Genomic DNA, 15692 nt, shown 5'->3' with positions numbered 1-15692 from the left:
GATCTGAATTTTAACCTCTTTGGTATTTTAACTTTTTGTATTGTATTTTTTTTCTTGAAAATTCTATTGGTTTATCTTTTTTGTAAACTGCTTTGAGGGTTTGTTTGTTTTTTACAAACAAGCAGTATATAGATTTTATGAAATAAATTCACCCAAGAAGCAAAATCCATCACTTATTCTGGCTTGATATCTGGTGCAGTTGAAATCCCTGTTTCTTGCTTCCTTACATGTTGAACTTTTGAGGTACCCTGCAATGTGGTAGACATGGAACTGTTTGCCTGATGTTATCGTATGTATGAATAATAATTTTAATAATACCCCACCCATCTGGCTGGGTTTCCCCAGGCAATCTGGGTGGCTTATAGCAAATCTAAAAACATAATAAAATCATCACTATGGTTCTTAACCATCCTAGGATGGTTTCATTTCCTATTTGAAGTTGTAACATTGGAGGCACATAAGTATTTTATTTCTTATCTTGAGATTCTCTTCATTTTTGAAGGAATGTAATTGGTCATATTTGTGGTGAGAAGGATAAGAAGGTGACAAGGACATTTTTTTCTTGTCCAAATAATACAATATTTTAAGACTAATATAAGCTTAATAAATGATTGCTTTAGCATGGGAAAGAAACTCAGATTTTGGAATATGCCATTATGACTCCTGAATTTGTACGTGTGTAGTGTTATTTTGCCTTTGTTAAGCAGACGCACTAAAACCAAGCAAGGTGTGCTAAATAATATGTATAATTCATTCCATTGCACTGGGTTTTATAATTCTCGAGGATTAATTATCTGACAACATGTTAGTTTGCTCCAATGCTTCCATCTCCGGAAAAGGTGGATGCATCATTAAAACTGTATAGATAATTAGCCTCACCAGCCTGCTTTTGTTTGTGTGTTTATATTATTATTCAGTGCAGCATGCAATATAGATAAGTTTAATAAGGTTTCTTAATGAATACCTGATGGTTCTTGGGAAAAAGCCCTCCTCAGTGTATGTTCATGTTTTATGGCAAAGGTGTTGTGTTTTTAAGGTAAAATTCATGTTTTGAAGTTGGTGGACTCTGTGAATACTTAATTTGTTCATAGGCATGCTTTATCTACCTCCACAGTCAATACTATTCCTATTGGGTGAATAGTACAAATAGCACAATACTCATTGCAGAGTTGTGCACCACATCTGAGCTGAGAGATCTTTCAACACTTCCAAAACCTTAGAGACCTTTGAAATAATTCAGAGGCTTCCTGGGGTGTCTCTCTCCACAGTGCTAGAAGACTGAAGGGAGGATGGTCAGCACAGAAGTGACACATTACTCTGATCTGTTTTGACCTAAACTGAACTTTTTTCCTGACCAAGACTGTAGTGTAGTGTTGTGTAGCCCAAGCAGAGCACCAGTGAATTTGAAGCCACTTCTAAGATGGCTGTCTAGTGACCTCCTCGGTAATTACAGTGCTGAGGGGAGGGAAATCTCTTGAGGCTCTTTTCCAGATAGAACTGTGAAGGCTGAGGACCAGCTGGACATTGAGTTTAGATGTTCACATTGTGCTGCCTGACAGATCAGTAGTATGCAAGTGCCATTTCTGAGCTGGCCAGGTTATGGGAGGGCAGGGGGCATTATGTGGTATATGAAATGCTGTTTTAGAAGTGCAAAATATAGAGCGATATTAACCACAAGTATGACATGTATCCATCATGCAAACAAATATACCCACACAAAGATTAGCTCCCATGTCCGCATCTTAATATTGCATTACATACATCACATCATCTCCTTGCTGTAGTTGGTTTCTTTTCCATCTTCAGTTGATATATCTGAGAGGGATTCAAGAAACCTGCCAAGTTGGCATAGTTTTCAGCTTATTCAAAGTGGGGTTTAAAGGTTAGCATCTGCCCTCTAAAAACCAGATTGGGAAATGTCAGTTCAAATTGGCTAACATCTGTCTCATGAAAACTTTCTTAGAATAACTTTAGGTTTTGTAGCTAACCCTTCAAAATAAATCTATAGAATAAGCCCATAACTATTATAACAACAGTAGGTAAAACCATTATTAAAACATGGGGCCATAAAATGTTATTTTATATAGTAAGTATATTTTTAAATTTTTGTTTTGCACGGATAGAGGAGTGATGTGAAGATGAAACTACCAGGCATGGAATGCCTTACCCCAGTGAAAAGGAAAACTGTTTTACACATTGCTTTATGTATAATACCCTGTAAGTGCACCAGCTGATTGTACCCAGCAGGTTGCTGTTATGGAGTGCCCCTTTGAGCATTCCTCATTCAGGGTGGAAGGCATTTGTGTCACTGCCCAGCTTTGTGAAAAACACCCAGGCCATGTTTGTGTTTGGAGTGGGAGGTTGGTCTACTCAACTGTTACTATGAACTTACAAAGAAAGACTGTACAAATTGGATTTTATCCCTGAGAACAGTATTTTTCTGGAATACTAACAACAGAAATGTGAGAGTAAGCAAGACAGAAGAACTTTCCTATTGAGTAACAGAATTGATCAGCCCACAACATATATAACCAGGAGTACTCAAGATTAGGAATGGTTGCCCCAGACATGTACAGTTGAACTTTGCTGAGTTTCTCCTGTCTCTTCATCACCTAAAAAGGGGTTTATATTGTTAGTTCCAGAAACCCTTAAGAATCATAGTTTGGAACAAATAGAATAGTTGTGAAACCAGCTTCGAATGGTCCTCCCACCTCTTTAAATATTGTCTACTTCAGCCCGATGAACTTCAAAGCATGAGGAATTCATGTACTGAAGCCCACAAACCTAATGATTATGAGCAACACATCAAGTCACAAAAGCAGGACCAATATTTACCAGTGAGTTCACTCCTGAATCCAAGATACATGCTTTTAGTCTTTCTTGGAAATTTCGAATGTGAATCATATGGACAGAACCCTCCTGTGAAGCAGTAGAACTTTTGGACCTTGTCAAGTACTTCTTGAGTTTAATGGATTGGAGGCAGCTGAGAATGACTCTATCACACCTTTTAGAGCAGACCAGGCATTGAACTGCTTAGATCTGTGTGTTCTCTTCATTGTCCTTTACTTACTCCATGTTCTTCCTGTTGTTAATCTTTGTTCTGTGTCATCGCTGATTTACAGGTCTTCTCTACTTTTTCTATGACCTTTTTTTCACCTATAGGGCTTGTCTGCTGTCAAGATATGCTGCTTTGATTAATTGCATTTCCTGTTCAACTTTGGTTGGCTTCACTCTCCTCTTTACTTGTTAACCTTTGCAAGCTTTTATTGTGAACTTTTATGTGCTTTAACCTTTTCTTTATTGACTATCTCACCCTACCAGTACAGCCTCAGTGCTCTTTGCTGTTTGGTTTGGGTTTGTTTTTGTTTTTTTGGAAAAAAATTTTCCTTGTATAGCTCCTGGCTTTCCCCCCTATCATTGTAGCAGTATAGCACTGGTATAATTGTGTTTCCACAACAGTGCAAGTGGGAAAATTCCAATTGGAACTTTTTTTTGGAAGGGGGGGGTGCTCGGTGACATAATGGGACTTGGAAAATTCTTTCACATGCCAATGGAGAATATGCAGGCAAATGGACTGGGGCCACAAAGCTTCCCTCTGCTAAATCTATGCTAACATGAGTTTTTGTGGCAACATAAATCTTACCCAAACTATGAGTAATTAGAGTTTTTCCAGTTTAATCATGGTTAGCATGAACAGAGGAAGGGACAGGAAGTGTACATGGGCAAATATCTCATGTATATATGGGTTGATTAAGATGAGGTATGATTGTCCAAACACAGTCTCACTTACAGGCAGTAATCTTCAAATGCACTTTTCACAGTCACTGTGGCAGCTACCACTTCCTATTCTGACCTTCCTTCCTTCCTTGACTCAAGTGAATGAGCCAATTGCATTTTTTAAAAAATATATACAAGGGCCAACAACCTGGCACATGTGCCACCCCTGTTCTATAGATATGGTAATATAGGAAGTTGGTTACTCTGAAACAGAGTGGGGGTGAATGATCTGGTCTTTGTCCATGGGAGAAGCTGAAATTCAATATGAAAAGCAAGGAAGGTAGGCTGGAAGTGGAACTTGATCTCCTTCTTTTTAGATATGCAAACTCTTCTAGGCACAAGTTAGACAGATAATTTTGATGTTTGAAACTGTTATCCTGAACTGCCCACCTGACTCAACAGTTTTGCAGCAGTCTCTAGCTAATAGCATCATTTTTGTTGGCCAGGGCATAAAATGGATGCCCGAACCTTAATGAACTAGTTCCAGCATCAGACCACCAGTGGGAGAGCGAGAACAGATATTGACCCAGACAAATAAAGAGATGAACTCTGACATATGTTTGCCTATACTCTGTGGCCTTTGACAGTGACTCTGCTGCTTCCTTGTAGGGTCCTCCTTGTAGGGTTATCATCAGCCCCTGCCTAACTGTATCATCTTCCTTGGCCAGGAACATGAATGTGGCCTTGGGTAGCAGGCACACCATCAGCAAAGTTGCCACCAAAAAGGAAAAACCACAGGGTGTTGTCTCTTTGAGGGTGACATAAAGACCAAAGACTTTATTTTTCTGCCCCTTTAAATTTTTTATGTTTATTTTTGCCACACATGTAAAACCAAATGTGCACAAGTTAAATGCATGTATTTAAGGTTCTCAAAGCAGCTTTAATGTCGACTAAATTTTGCCTATGTCATTAGAAATCTATTGACAGAATAATATTGTGCACCCATTGCCATAATAATTCATCAGCAATATGAATACCAGAAGAACCCAACTATGCATGTTTATTTTATCAAGGTGTTATAAAACAAACAAACAAACAAACAAACAAACAAACTCTCTTTCTAGGATGTGCGACACAGGAGAAGGGCTGTTCACCTTTCAGACAAGGGAAGGCGAGATGATCTATCAGAAAGTCCATTCTGCAACACTGGCAATAGCTGAACAACATGAAAGATTGATGATGGAGATGGAACAAAAAGCACGGGTAAGGATCTTACTCCAATATTGCAAAAGACATTTGCTGCATTAGGAAGGGTATAATTGTGAAATTAATAGAAACAAAATCAGACTTCTTTAAGAAACTTAATACCCATGGATGCATTAACACGATACTGAAAAATGGATTATGACATTAGTTCTTTTAGGCCATATGTTCCCTCGGAGTCTATATTTAATAAATGGAGTTAGCCCTGATAGGTAGATGGAACACCCATCAAGGTGTTATTTTTCTGAATGTGGTGTCCATGTGTGTATGCCTTTATACATCCTCTTTTCCCTAATGCCAAACATTAACCATACCACATTGCAAGCTGCTTTTGAAGCTTCACAAGTTTAAATAGTAGTTGGATTGTGGCATGACCTTTTTTTTTGAAGGAACAAGATGTACTCTTTTCTGGAGCATGGCCAGTGATGTTATGCCATGAATAATATTTGCTGTCAAGAATTCCAGTATATGCTCTTCTGTTTGGTAGATCAGGCCTGCCTTTATTGAAGCAAAACCAAGGAAGCTTATTATAAAGTCATCGTAAAGGTTAATAAATGTCATCGTACAGTAGTCAGAAGACTACATTTGCCTAGGTGCCACAAGACAATCTTCATTCCCTACCCCTTTATTTGAACTTACCTTGTTTAGCAACATAAACATTTGACTGTTAATATACCACATGAACAAACTCTGGTTTTTACTCATTTTTTATTTTTATTTTTTTAAAAACCACATTTTGAGAGCATATTATTATGGGGAAAACTTTGAAGTCATGAAGAATTCCTATCATAGCATTCTAAATCACTTTGTCCATTGCTTAGGCCACTTTCTTTTGTGCAACAGTCAGCCTTGCAGCAAATTGAGAACATGCAACGTTTCTATGGTTGACTCACACAAGCATTTTCCTTCCCACTAACTTGAACTGAGTGCATTAATTTTTAGGCAACAAGATGTTCAAAGGAAGAGCCCGTCTAGGGGGAAGTCAATATCCTCAATGCATTTGATTTATTTTAGTTTCCCTTTTTCATTTTAGGATATTATTTAAAAGGACAGTGATAGGAGAATAATACATATCAAACACTGATTTCAAGTTCACTTACTTACAATATTTAACTCTCCTCACCAGAAGAATTCTGTTTCAAATAAATGTTTTGCCCAGCACTTTTAAACATCTACACTTGCCTGATTTCAGCTGAGCTTTTAAATTCCAGGATGTTGAAAAATATGCTCTGAAAGGATGAAGTAAGGGCACCCTAGAAACCTACTGTGAGTCATGTGGTTCAAGTTAGCATTTGTATCTTCAGCGTTTGCCCATACCTACCACCCACCTTTTATTGGAGGGCAAATGTGTGCACTGAGGGCCTCTTGTACTCACATAGACCCCCCCCCCATGATTTGCAATTCTAAATCTTGTGCAAAGACTAAGGTCAACAGGCTCCCTACTGCAGATGCTAATCTCCAACACATGATAGGCAGCAGGACTGGGATGCTGATGTGCATGATCATCCTTAATCTTTCTGATGTGATTTGAATTGTATGAAAGAAACTCACATCCAGATAGTGCTATTTGTGATACAAAATGTGCAGGTTTGTAGTGGATTCCAAGCCTCAGATGGTGTGTTTTTCTTTTGATAGTTGGTGAAATGGTGGGGGAAGTATAGCTTGGATCATATATACTCTGTTTTTAGTTTAAAATGAAGTGTTTTATCATACCTTGGGTCCATTTCCTGTAGGTCAGATATCCCAGCAACTCAAACTTAACATTAGTAACTTGTCCTGTTCATATTCCTAAGGATATTCACATTAATTGTGGGAAAACCTAGGATGCACCAGGACTGAATTAATGTTCTTTTTTAAAGTATGGAATCTCAATATTATGAATAAAATTACATGTTACATCTATGTAAAGAAAGGCTAGCAAGTTTAGAAAAGCATGGAGGTCGTTTATAAGTAAATGGAATTCTAAACAATCTAGCATTAAAGATAAACCTTCCTCCCCCTAGGATTTTGGGTTATAATGGCAGAATGCAATTCATTTGTTTTACCTTTGACACAGGGCCACAGTTGTGGCCCAGTTATACTTGGTATTTATCATCAGTATGTGGGTTTTTTTCTTTCTTATATTTATCTTATCTTTATCTTCAGTTGTCACTTTTTGTGCAATTTGGTAAATAATTTTATTTATTTATTTAAATGACAGTTAAGTCGAGCAACTGGGAGTTCAGCCAATCTAGTCTCTGGTTTGTTAGCTCATCTGATGTTCTAGTGTCTTGTCTTTAGGTTTCCTATCCCAGTTACATGAGCTGTGGATTAATTTATTTTAAATGAAAGCTAAGATCCTTAGTGAGGGTTGCAGGCAACGCAAGTGTTCTTTTGTGCTACAGTAGAAAGCTGCATTGAACACACTTGTTCTGTGTACCCTATTTCAGACCTAAGGCTTCCTCTTGATGTGATAAAAACTGAAGGAAAGCACTGGGCTAAGATAATTATATTTTCAGGAAACATAGGCCTGCCTTGAAGCCCTTTCTCCTTCTCTTTGAAGATTTGGAGCTGACTAGAGGAAATGCTCTCTGAACATGCTCAGTGATGTCCCCCCCCCAAAAAAATATGAAGCCCCAGATATTTAGACTACAATCCTATACTCTGGGAATCAGGTACATTGAACTTAATGGGGCTGAAAAGACATGCATTGGATTGTCCTGTTTAAATAGACCTACAAAATAAACAAGCCCATTGTAAGAAAAGAAAAGAATAGATTATATGGGGAGTGAATATTTGTCACTGTCACCCCATACTGCAACTTTTATGTTTGTATCCCCTCAGTTAACTTCATGACTGGCTTGTACTGAAAGATGTTTGTTCCAGCAAGCATTCACACTGTCAGAATCCATTTCCATATAAGTGGCTAAAGGGCAAGTTTCCAATGAGATGGAGTGGCTGAGAGGGCAGTCCCATTGCGCAGTTTGTAATTCAGATGGAATCACATTGACAAGATAGCATGAGCTCTTAACTTCTCTCTCTCTCTTCCTTTTCCTCATAGTTGTCTTCTTTGTAACTGGCTTTGTTCCTGTTGTGTGGAATAATAGCAGAAATTGTAGTAATGTTAGGTTTGAAAGGAAGCCTGCTGTTTCCCCTCTGTAAAATCTGCTATTGGGTAATTTCTGCAATGTTCTCCATAAATGCTCAACTCTTGTCTATGTGTACTACATAATTTGTGAGAAGGAAAACATGTGTGAAGTGGTTCTCTCCATGGTTCCAGGTACATCTTTTATTCTGAAACAGAATGGCACAATGACACTGTTACAAGGATTGTAGAATTAAAAAACGAGCAATGTTCCTTTTAAGAAGCATATACTAGCCTAACGTCTATGGACTGAAAAGGACTTAATTGTTTCATCATGTAGGTGTAAAATGTAGGACAATAATATGCATTATTAAAACCCATGGCAAGTGAAGGCAGGTATTTCTAACTCATTTTGCCAACTTCCACTCCCAAGCTTACTGGTATGTAGTTTCTTTAATATAGTACTGTTTCTTTAAAAGTATACAATTCATTAACGTGCTACTGTCACTTTAAATAGAATTTATTTTACTAAGACAGTTTTTCAGAAGCAGTTAGTTAACCTATTAAAACTCTTTTGCTAGATGACCTTCTTATTTGCTCCACTCCAATTAGGCCTCAACAAGGACTCTTGTTGAAGTTTCAACCCTTACTAACCTATTGAAGTGCAGGCCTGTTTTTGTTAGAATATTCATCTGGTTCTCCTTCCAGACATCAGAGCCTTGTATTCCAAACTGCCTCTCACTTCTTGTCCCTTGATGCTTATACATAGGTTTTCCCTTTGTCTCTTTAACCTGAACTGGCCACCAAGCCACTCTGTATTTTTTCAGATCCTCTTCTTCTGCTGTTGTCTTCTTGTTACTATCCACAATGAGCACTAAGCACCAACCAACATAGACTCCCTAACAAGCATGGACTGACTCCTGGCCAATCAGCAGTCAGCTATATGTTCCGTTCTGGCACCTCTAGTTCAGGCTCAGTGTCTAACTGAATATTCTAAACTTGCAACTACATATCAGAAAATGCATATTTTCCTATTCTCCTTTTGCATACTGAGAGTCCAATCTCCAACCCCACCTCAGCTCTCAGTTAAGGTCTCTCGTTGACAGTTAAACTGTCACTTGACCAGACAAAATACTTTCCCCCATTACAATAAAATGGCAGAATGCATTAAAGCACCATTCAATTAATCAGGTTTTCTTTATAAAGCCTATGGAACCTATATTCAGAATATTGAAGGTGCACTTTATTGAATTAAAGACAGTCAAAGTCCAATGTGCAAACATTATTTCTATGGCCAGGTACACATCACTGGAATCTGTAATATGCAAACTGGGAGCATAGGTGACTTTTATCTCCCCCTTTTCTGTGGCATGGATTTTCTGGTTTCCTTCTCTGAATAACAAGTTCTTTCTGCACTGATGCTAATCATGACTCCTGTCTAAACCAGGGTTTGAATCAGTGATTGCCAAACACACCCTGCTCAGGCTTAGAATAAGACTTTCAAAACTGAACTTTCTGCCAAACTCAATCTTTCAAATGCAATACCGCCTCACACATCCACTCCCTGAGGGCTCGCCCACTCTTCCATTTGTCCCATGCCTAGAAAGCATGCATCCAAGCAGTTTTCCACTTGTCCCACCATTTCCGCCGGGAAAACCCACTCTTTCCCCCAGGGAAATTGGAGCAAAATGTCAATTGGAACCTAGCTGACATTTGCTCCAATTTCCCTTTAGGAAAGCAGTGGGAGAAGCAGAAAAAGTCCAGAATTTCTCACAAAGCTTCCGCCCTGTCCTGCCTTTTGGTCCATTTTTGCCCTAGTGGTAGTAGCAGTGATAGGATAAGAGAGGACATTTTTCTCTTCCCTGCTTAAGTTGTGCTTGAATAATATTTAGAACCATGACAATCACATTCCATATGGGAAAGGGGGATGGAGAAGTATATCTTCCTGAAGTTGAATTCAGGTTTCGATTAGGCCATGATGAAATATATTTGGCTGACACAACTGCAGTTATTGGGTTACTTTTTAAGGCAACATGAATCTGTCATTTCATTTCATATAAATGGTGCAAGCTGGAGAAATAGGCAGATATGCCTAGATGTTATAAAATGCAGTTATAAAAATGCAGCAGCAAAAGATTGCAATCAATTTCACTAGCACTCATTAGACACGAAGGACTGGAAATAAATGAATCAAGGCCTAGGAAAGCTCAAGGTGCTCACTTTTGATTTGTTTGTTTGTTTTACTTTTCAGAAACTATTTTTATTCCAATATTTCTACAGTTGAACTCAAGCCTTGTTTAAGTGCATTTCTACACTACATGCGTTTGTGAGAGGCAACTGAGGCATTTAGGCAGACACATTCCAGGCCATATGTAAGCTCTTCCATATATATTGTGTCTAGATCTTAATCTACAATGGCATTCTTCCACAACTCATGTTGTCAGACGTATGCCATAGCAACAGTATATCTGACAGCATAGCTACACCAAAACAAAAAGTAACAACTTAAGCATTAGTTTTAGCACTTCCTGTCGAGTACCATGCTAAACCACAGAGCCTAGGGCTTGCCAATCAGAAGGTCAGCAGTTCAAATCCTGCAATGGGGTGAGCTCCCGTTGCTCGGTCCCAGCTCCTGCCCACCTAGCGGTTCTAAAGCACATCAAAGTGCAAGTAGATAAATAGGTACTGCTCCGGTTTGCCAGAAGTGGCTTAGTCATGCTGGCCACATGACCCAGAAGCTGTATGCTGGCTCCCTTGGCCAATAAAGTAAGATGACCGCCACAACCCCAGAGTCATCCGCGACTGGACTTAACGGTCAGGGGTCCTTTTACCTTTGTGTGTAAACCAAAACCCATTGTGTAAATATGTGTAACTAGTCTAGGCTAAATTAATAGGGCAGGGAATTGCTGCTGGTCAGATTTGGTTCTGAGATAGAATGCCCTCTTTCCTAAGATAAAGTCTTCCCCAGCTTCTTTTGAAGGTTCTTAGAAGATTTTGTTTTTCTTTCTTAGAAAAAGGTCTTTTGATCTCACATAACATTTAGATAATGTCTGAGATCAAATAGCCTTTTTCCAAGAGAAAAATGCAGCTCTTAAAACTTCAAAAGCCACACTGGAGGTTGAGGTACTTTTTACTCATTTGAAGTGAAACCCAAAGGGCATCCATGAGCTGCACTCCCAGTACTCCTGTACTTTACAGTCCTCTCAATACAGGCTCTAATAAAAACTTGCAAGTGAGGTAAGCTATGTGAAAACATGTTGCAATACAGAAATACAAACTGATACCCATAAAACTAGATCCTTAGATACATTTTTTCCCATTGGCAGAAATGGTGTATTGTGCTTGTTTCCATATCTTTCTTCTTACCGAAAATAAAATATTAAAAAATGAAGAGGTGACATACATTTCAAAACTTTACATTTGGATTTTTATCAAATGTAAGAAATTGAAACTTTTCAGGGTTGCTCAAACCAAAAGTAGTGGTACAGTTCAACTCTGCATCCAGGCTGCTCCTAGGACACAAGCTGCCTTCTTTTAAAAGTAAGGTTCACAAGATCAGTTGTTGAGCAGATTGGGGGTGGATTTGAGGTGGACTCATCTCAGAAAAAGATCATTTTTGAAACTGAAAATATAACATAAGAAAAGGGCAAGCAAAACAGCAGTAATTGGTGCTGGTGCAAATTCCCTATGAGGAATATCTGGTGTGTTTGGGACTCTTAATTCCAGAGAAAGAAAAAGACAATAAGGTAGAATCATAGAATTGCCGAGCTGGAAGGGACCACAAGGGCAATCCAGTCCAACATCCTGTAATGCAGGAATCTTTTGCTCAACATGGGGCTCAAAACTCACAACTCTTACATTATGAGTTATGCTTTACTGACTGAGCTCCTGTATCCCAATACCGTAGATCAAGAAAACTTTTTCTTCCACTCCCATTGTGTTAGAACTGTGGGTCATTCTGTGAAGCTGACTGGCTGTACTTAAGACAAAATAAAGTACTTCTTCACCCCGTGCATGTGTATGGAATTCATGACCATAAAATGGTCACTGCCTGATATAGGTTTAAAAGAGAATTAAGAGTTGGAAAAACCCATGGAGAATAGATCTGCCAGTGACATTTAGACATGAGGTTCCTCTTAAAGGTCTTAAGTGCAGAGGCTGTGTACCACTGCATTTCAGTTAAAGGGGCAGCAGGGTGGGACTGCTATGCTGCTGTCTTGTTTTATTGAATTTATATACCACCCTATACCTGCAGGTCTCAGAGTGATTCACCCTTAGTCTGATCTAGCAGAGTAAGCATAGTTGTTCCTTTGTTTTATGGGTGTATAGCTCACTCTTCAACAAGTTCCAAATACGGCTTTAAAAATGCAATAAGGTAAAGATAAAGGAACCCCTGACCATTAGGTCCAGTCGCTGACGACTCTGGGGTTGCGGTGCTCATCTCGTGTTAATGGCCAAGGGAGTCGGCATATAACTTCTGGGTCATGTGGCTAGCATGACTAAGCCGCTTCTGGCGAACCAGAGCAGCGCACGGAAACACCGTTTACCTTCCCGCCGGAGCGGTGCCTATTTATCTACTTGCACTTTGATGTGCTTTCGAACTGCTAGGTTAGCAGGAGCTGGGAGCAAGCAACGGGAGCTCACCCCATCACGGGGATTCGAACCACCAACCTTCTGATCGGCAAGCCCTAGGCTCTGTGGTTTAGACCACAGCACCACCCGCATCCTTTTAAAAATGCAGTAGAACATATTAAAACACTGCAGTTTAAAAGAGTAAATGAAAAGCAGCATGCAGAAATAAAACAAATTAATGAAAACAATTTGAAAACAGGTCAGATTTATAAAAATAATAATAAGGTGCTTTCCTGTCAACAGAATGATTTGGGGGTTTCGTGTGTCCCCTTCCCAATTTCATTCCTCATTCCTCATCCAGGAACTGCTTTGACTGAAATGACTTGACTTAAATTCTGCTTCAGATGAAAGAGGTTCATTCAGATTACAACTGGACCCCCCCCTCCCGTTTTGATAAATACATCAAGTTAAAATTTCATGGGGGGGTAAATGTTTTTTAAAAAGCAACATACAGTTTGCTGAAGTGTTTAATAGAGCTGCATCAGATATCGTAATACAAGTGAGTTGCAACTACAAACAAATTTTCTCCACACTAGTAATTTTATGGGAATCTAATAGGAACACTCTGGAGTAAGTATGTTGTTTGTGGGAATTATTTGTGTAATTATAAATATATCATCTAGGGAAATCAACAAGAATATATCTAAACTTGTGGCAATTCCATACTCGTTAATGTAGTATTTTCTGTGGACAGAAATGGGAAGGCAGGGAAGGAACACATTGTTGTGATGTTCAGAGTGTGCTGTACTGTGTGTCCCTTTCTGACATGTCCCTGTTGTCCTTTAATCATTATACAATAGCCGCAGTACAGGGGCCACATGAGAATTAATGCTGTTTTTCTGAATCATTACCTTCTAATGAGATTGCTGCTTGCAAACCCATGAACTCTGCACAGAACACTGCCTCTCAGAGCAGCTGGTTCCCAGTTCTGCTCAGCCCTATTCCCAAATCTGACCAAGTCTGATGGGGGCGGGGAGTTCTTTCCTTGTGACACCAAGAGAGTTTTCAAAGCCTTTTACTTCCACTCAGGATTTCACTTGCAATTTTGGAAGCAGCTTCGTATGGATTCATCTGAAATATACTGTATTTCAATGTACTTTCCTCCTGTGTTTCATTGGACTCTTTTCATTACTGCTGTACACAATTAAAAGTAGTTAACTGTGAGTAAGGTATGCTTAATTCACAACACTGTGTGTGATTATAGTGGTTTGAAACATGTAAGACCGATGTGAATTGGGCAATAGAATTTATTACATTTTATTCATCTTTCAAGCTCCAGACCAGTTTGACTGAACCTATGACATTGCCCAAGTCAATCTCGCTTCCTCGTAGTGCATACTGGCATCACATCACCCGGCAGAACAGCATGGGAGAAATCTACAGTTTACAAGGTAAGATGCTTGAATATTAAAATGGTATGTCCATTAGCTTCTCTCACATTGAGCAAAACTCATGCAAATTGCTTTCATCTGCACTGGCGGTTTTCTCTCCATTTCAATTACTAAGGCTTGTCATCAAACTCAGTAGGGATGGTGAGATATGCTTCCTCCACACCCACCACTTTTTTAAATAAAGAAAACGCACACCTCCTTCTTCTAATGGTGTATATTATTACCAGAAATCTTGCATAGGTTGAGAAGTCAATTTGACAGTTCAGCTTTTAAACGGAATATATGTATAATGTGTGGCTTCTCGGTATCTAATGAGGAAGGGTTGTCTGGAATTTCTCAGAGGAAACAATTTGTAGTTAGAGATGATTTGATTTTGTTTAAACTGGCACATTCCCCATACATTTTGGCCATTTCCCAGTGAAAAATAAATAGGCAATTACTGCAGTGCCTTGTCAACTATAGAAGGAAAGGTGAGTGTTCTGTATGCAGGAGACGTATCTTTGAGAAAAGCCTATTGCTTGTCCAAGAGTTGTACATTTGGAAAGCACACTTCCTCTGACTGATAAAGAGGCCATGCTGGTGGGAATGGTCTTCTGCAAGCAAATAGGCAAAAGAAACACTGCTAACTCTTCAAGGTTTACTTGCTACTCTTTGGGAATGAGGCATGTGGTAGCCAGCTACTGGACCGCAATACCTCAAGGATTGCTTCTATCTAGGCCCAGAGATCATCCTCTGAGGCCCTTCTTCATAGGAATGCTTGAAAAGTCATTAAGAAATATCTTGAATTCACCACTGTGTTGGTTGGACAGTAATCTGCTCTCAGTTGCTTCCTGGATTTATTTAAATTAAAATGGTTAACTCGTCAAAAGAAGGGTGCCCTATATACACAGTAACATCAATAATTCTTTCAATAATAACAAGTTCATGACTTTATGGTGTGGTGATTTGATTTGATGGTAGAACAGTTGAGGCGTCAGTGTCCTCAAACCTGGCTTAAAAATTCAACTTGTGAATGATTGCTTTTTAAAAAATTCATCATGAATAAGTAGTCTCCAAATTCTCCCTAAGCTCTTGGACCTGTATGACAGTGTTGTGATTCGTGTAACAGTTGATGAAAATATGTGCTCCAAAAAGGAATCAGGAAGGGATTGCATGATCCCATGGTTTGCTACATATTTAGGAGTGTTATATCTGCACAGAGATATAAAGAGAATGTCACAGATAATCCTTTCATAGAATAATAGCTTCCATGTAATTTCACAAATTGGTTATGTCAACACAGAATTTAGTACTTTGTTCTGTTAATATACATGGTTGTAATATATGTTTTTAAAAAACGCACCATTGTTTAAAAACCCACTCTGCAACACAGTTTGGAGACTATGATCAGTTACTGGCAATTCATTAAATACTCAATTTAATCAGTCAGTTTGTTTACATTCTGTGTGCTTTCATGTGACTAGGCAAATCACTATTGTTCATGCACATTCTTTGTTCAATTCACATGAATAATGACTGACAACATACACACACACACACACACACACACTGAAGATATGTTTATGCAGTCAATTTTTAAACCAGGGACTGGTTTCAGAAAATATAGGACATATGGGTTATGTTGC

The 15692-nt window shown here is 38.8% G+C and overlaps 1 protein-coding gene across 1 annotated transcript in view; it reads left to right on the top strand.

The window, feature by feature from the left end:
* The window catches only part of DOK6 (docking protein 6), a 159835-nt gene that overhangs the window by 123731 nt on the left and 20412 nt on the right, over positions 1 to 15692 (top strand). Inside the window, exons 6-7 of the mRNA XM_033154821.1 lie at positions 4842 to 4980; positions 13950 to 14067. Of these exons, the coding sequence (XP_033010712.1) occupies positions 4842 to 4980; positions 13950 to 14067 (257 nt within the window). The remainder of the gene's footprint in view (positions 1 to 4841; positions 4981 to 13949; positions 14068 to 15692) is intronic.

The sequence above is a fragment of the Lacerta agilis genome, chromosome 7 (assembly GCF_009819535.1).
Source record: "Lacerta agilis isolate rLacAgi1 chromosome 7, rLacAgi1.pri, whole genome shotgun sequence".
Classification (NCBI taxonomy): Eukaryota; Metazoa; Chordata; class Lepidosauria; order Squamata; family Lacertidae; genus Lacerta; species Lacerta agilis.
Note: the sequence above shows the minus strand (reverse complement) of the source record. Positions and strands in the feature narration are given on the sequence as shown.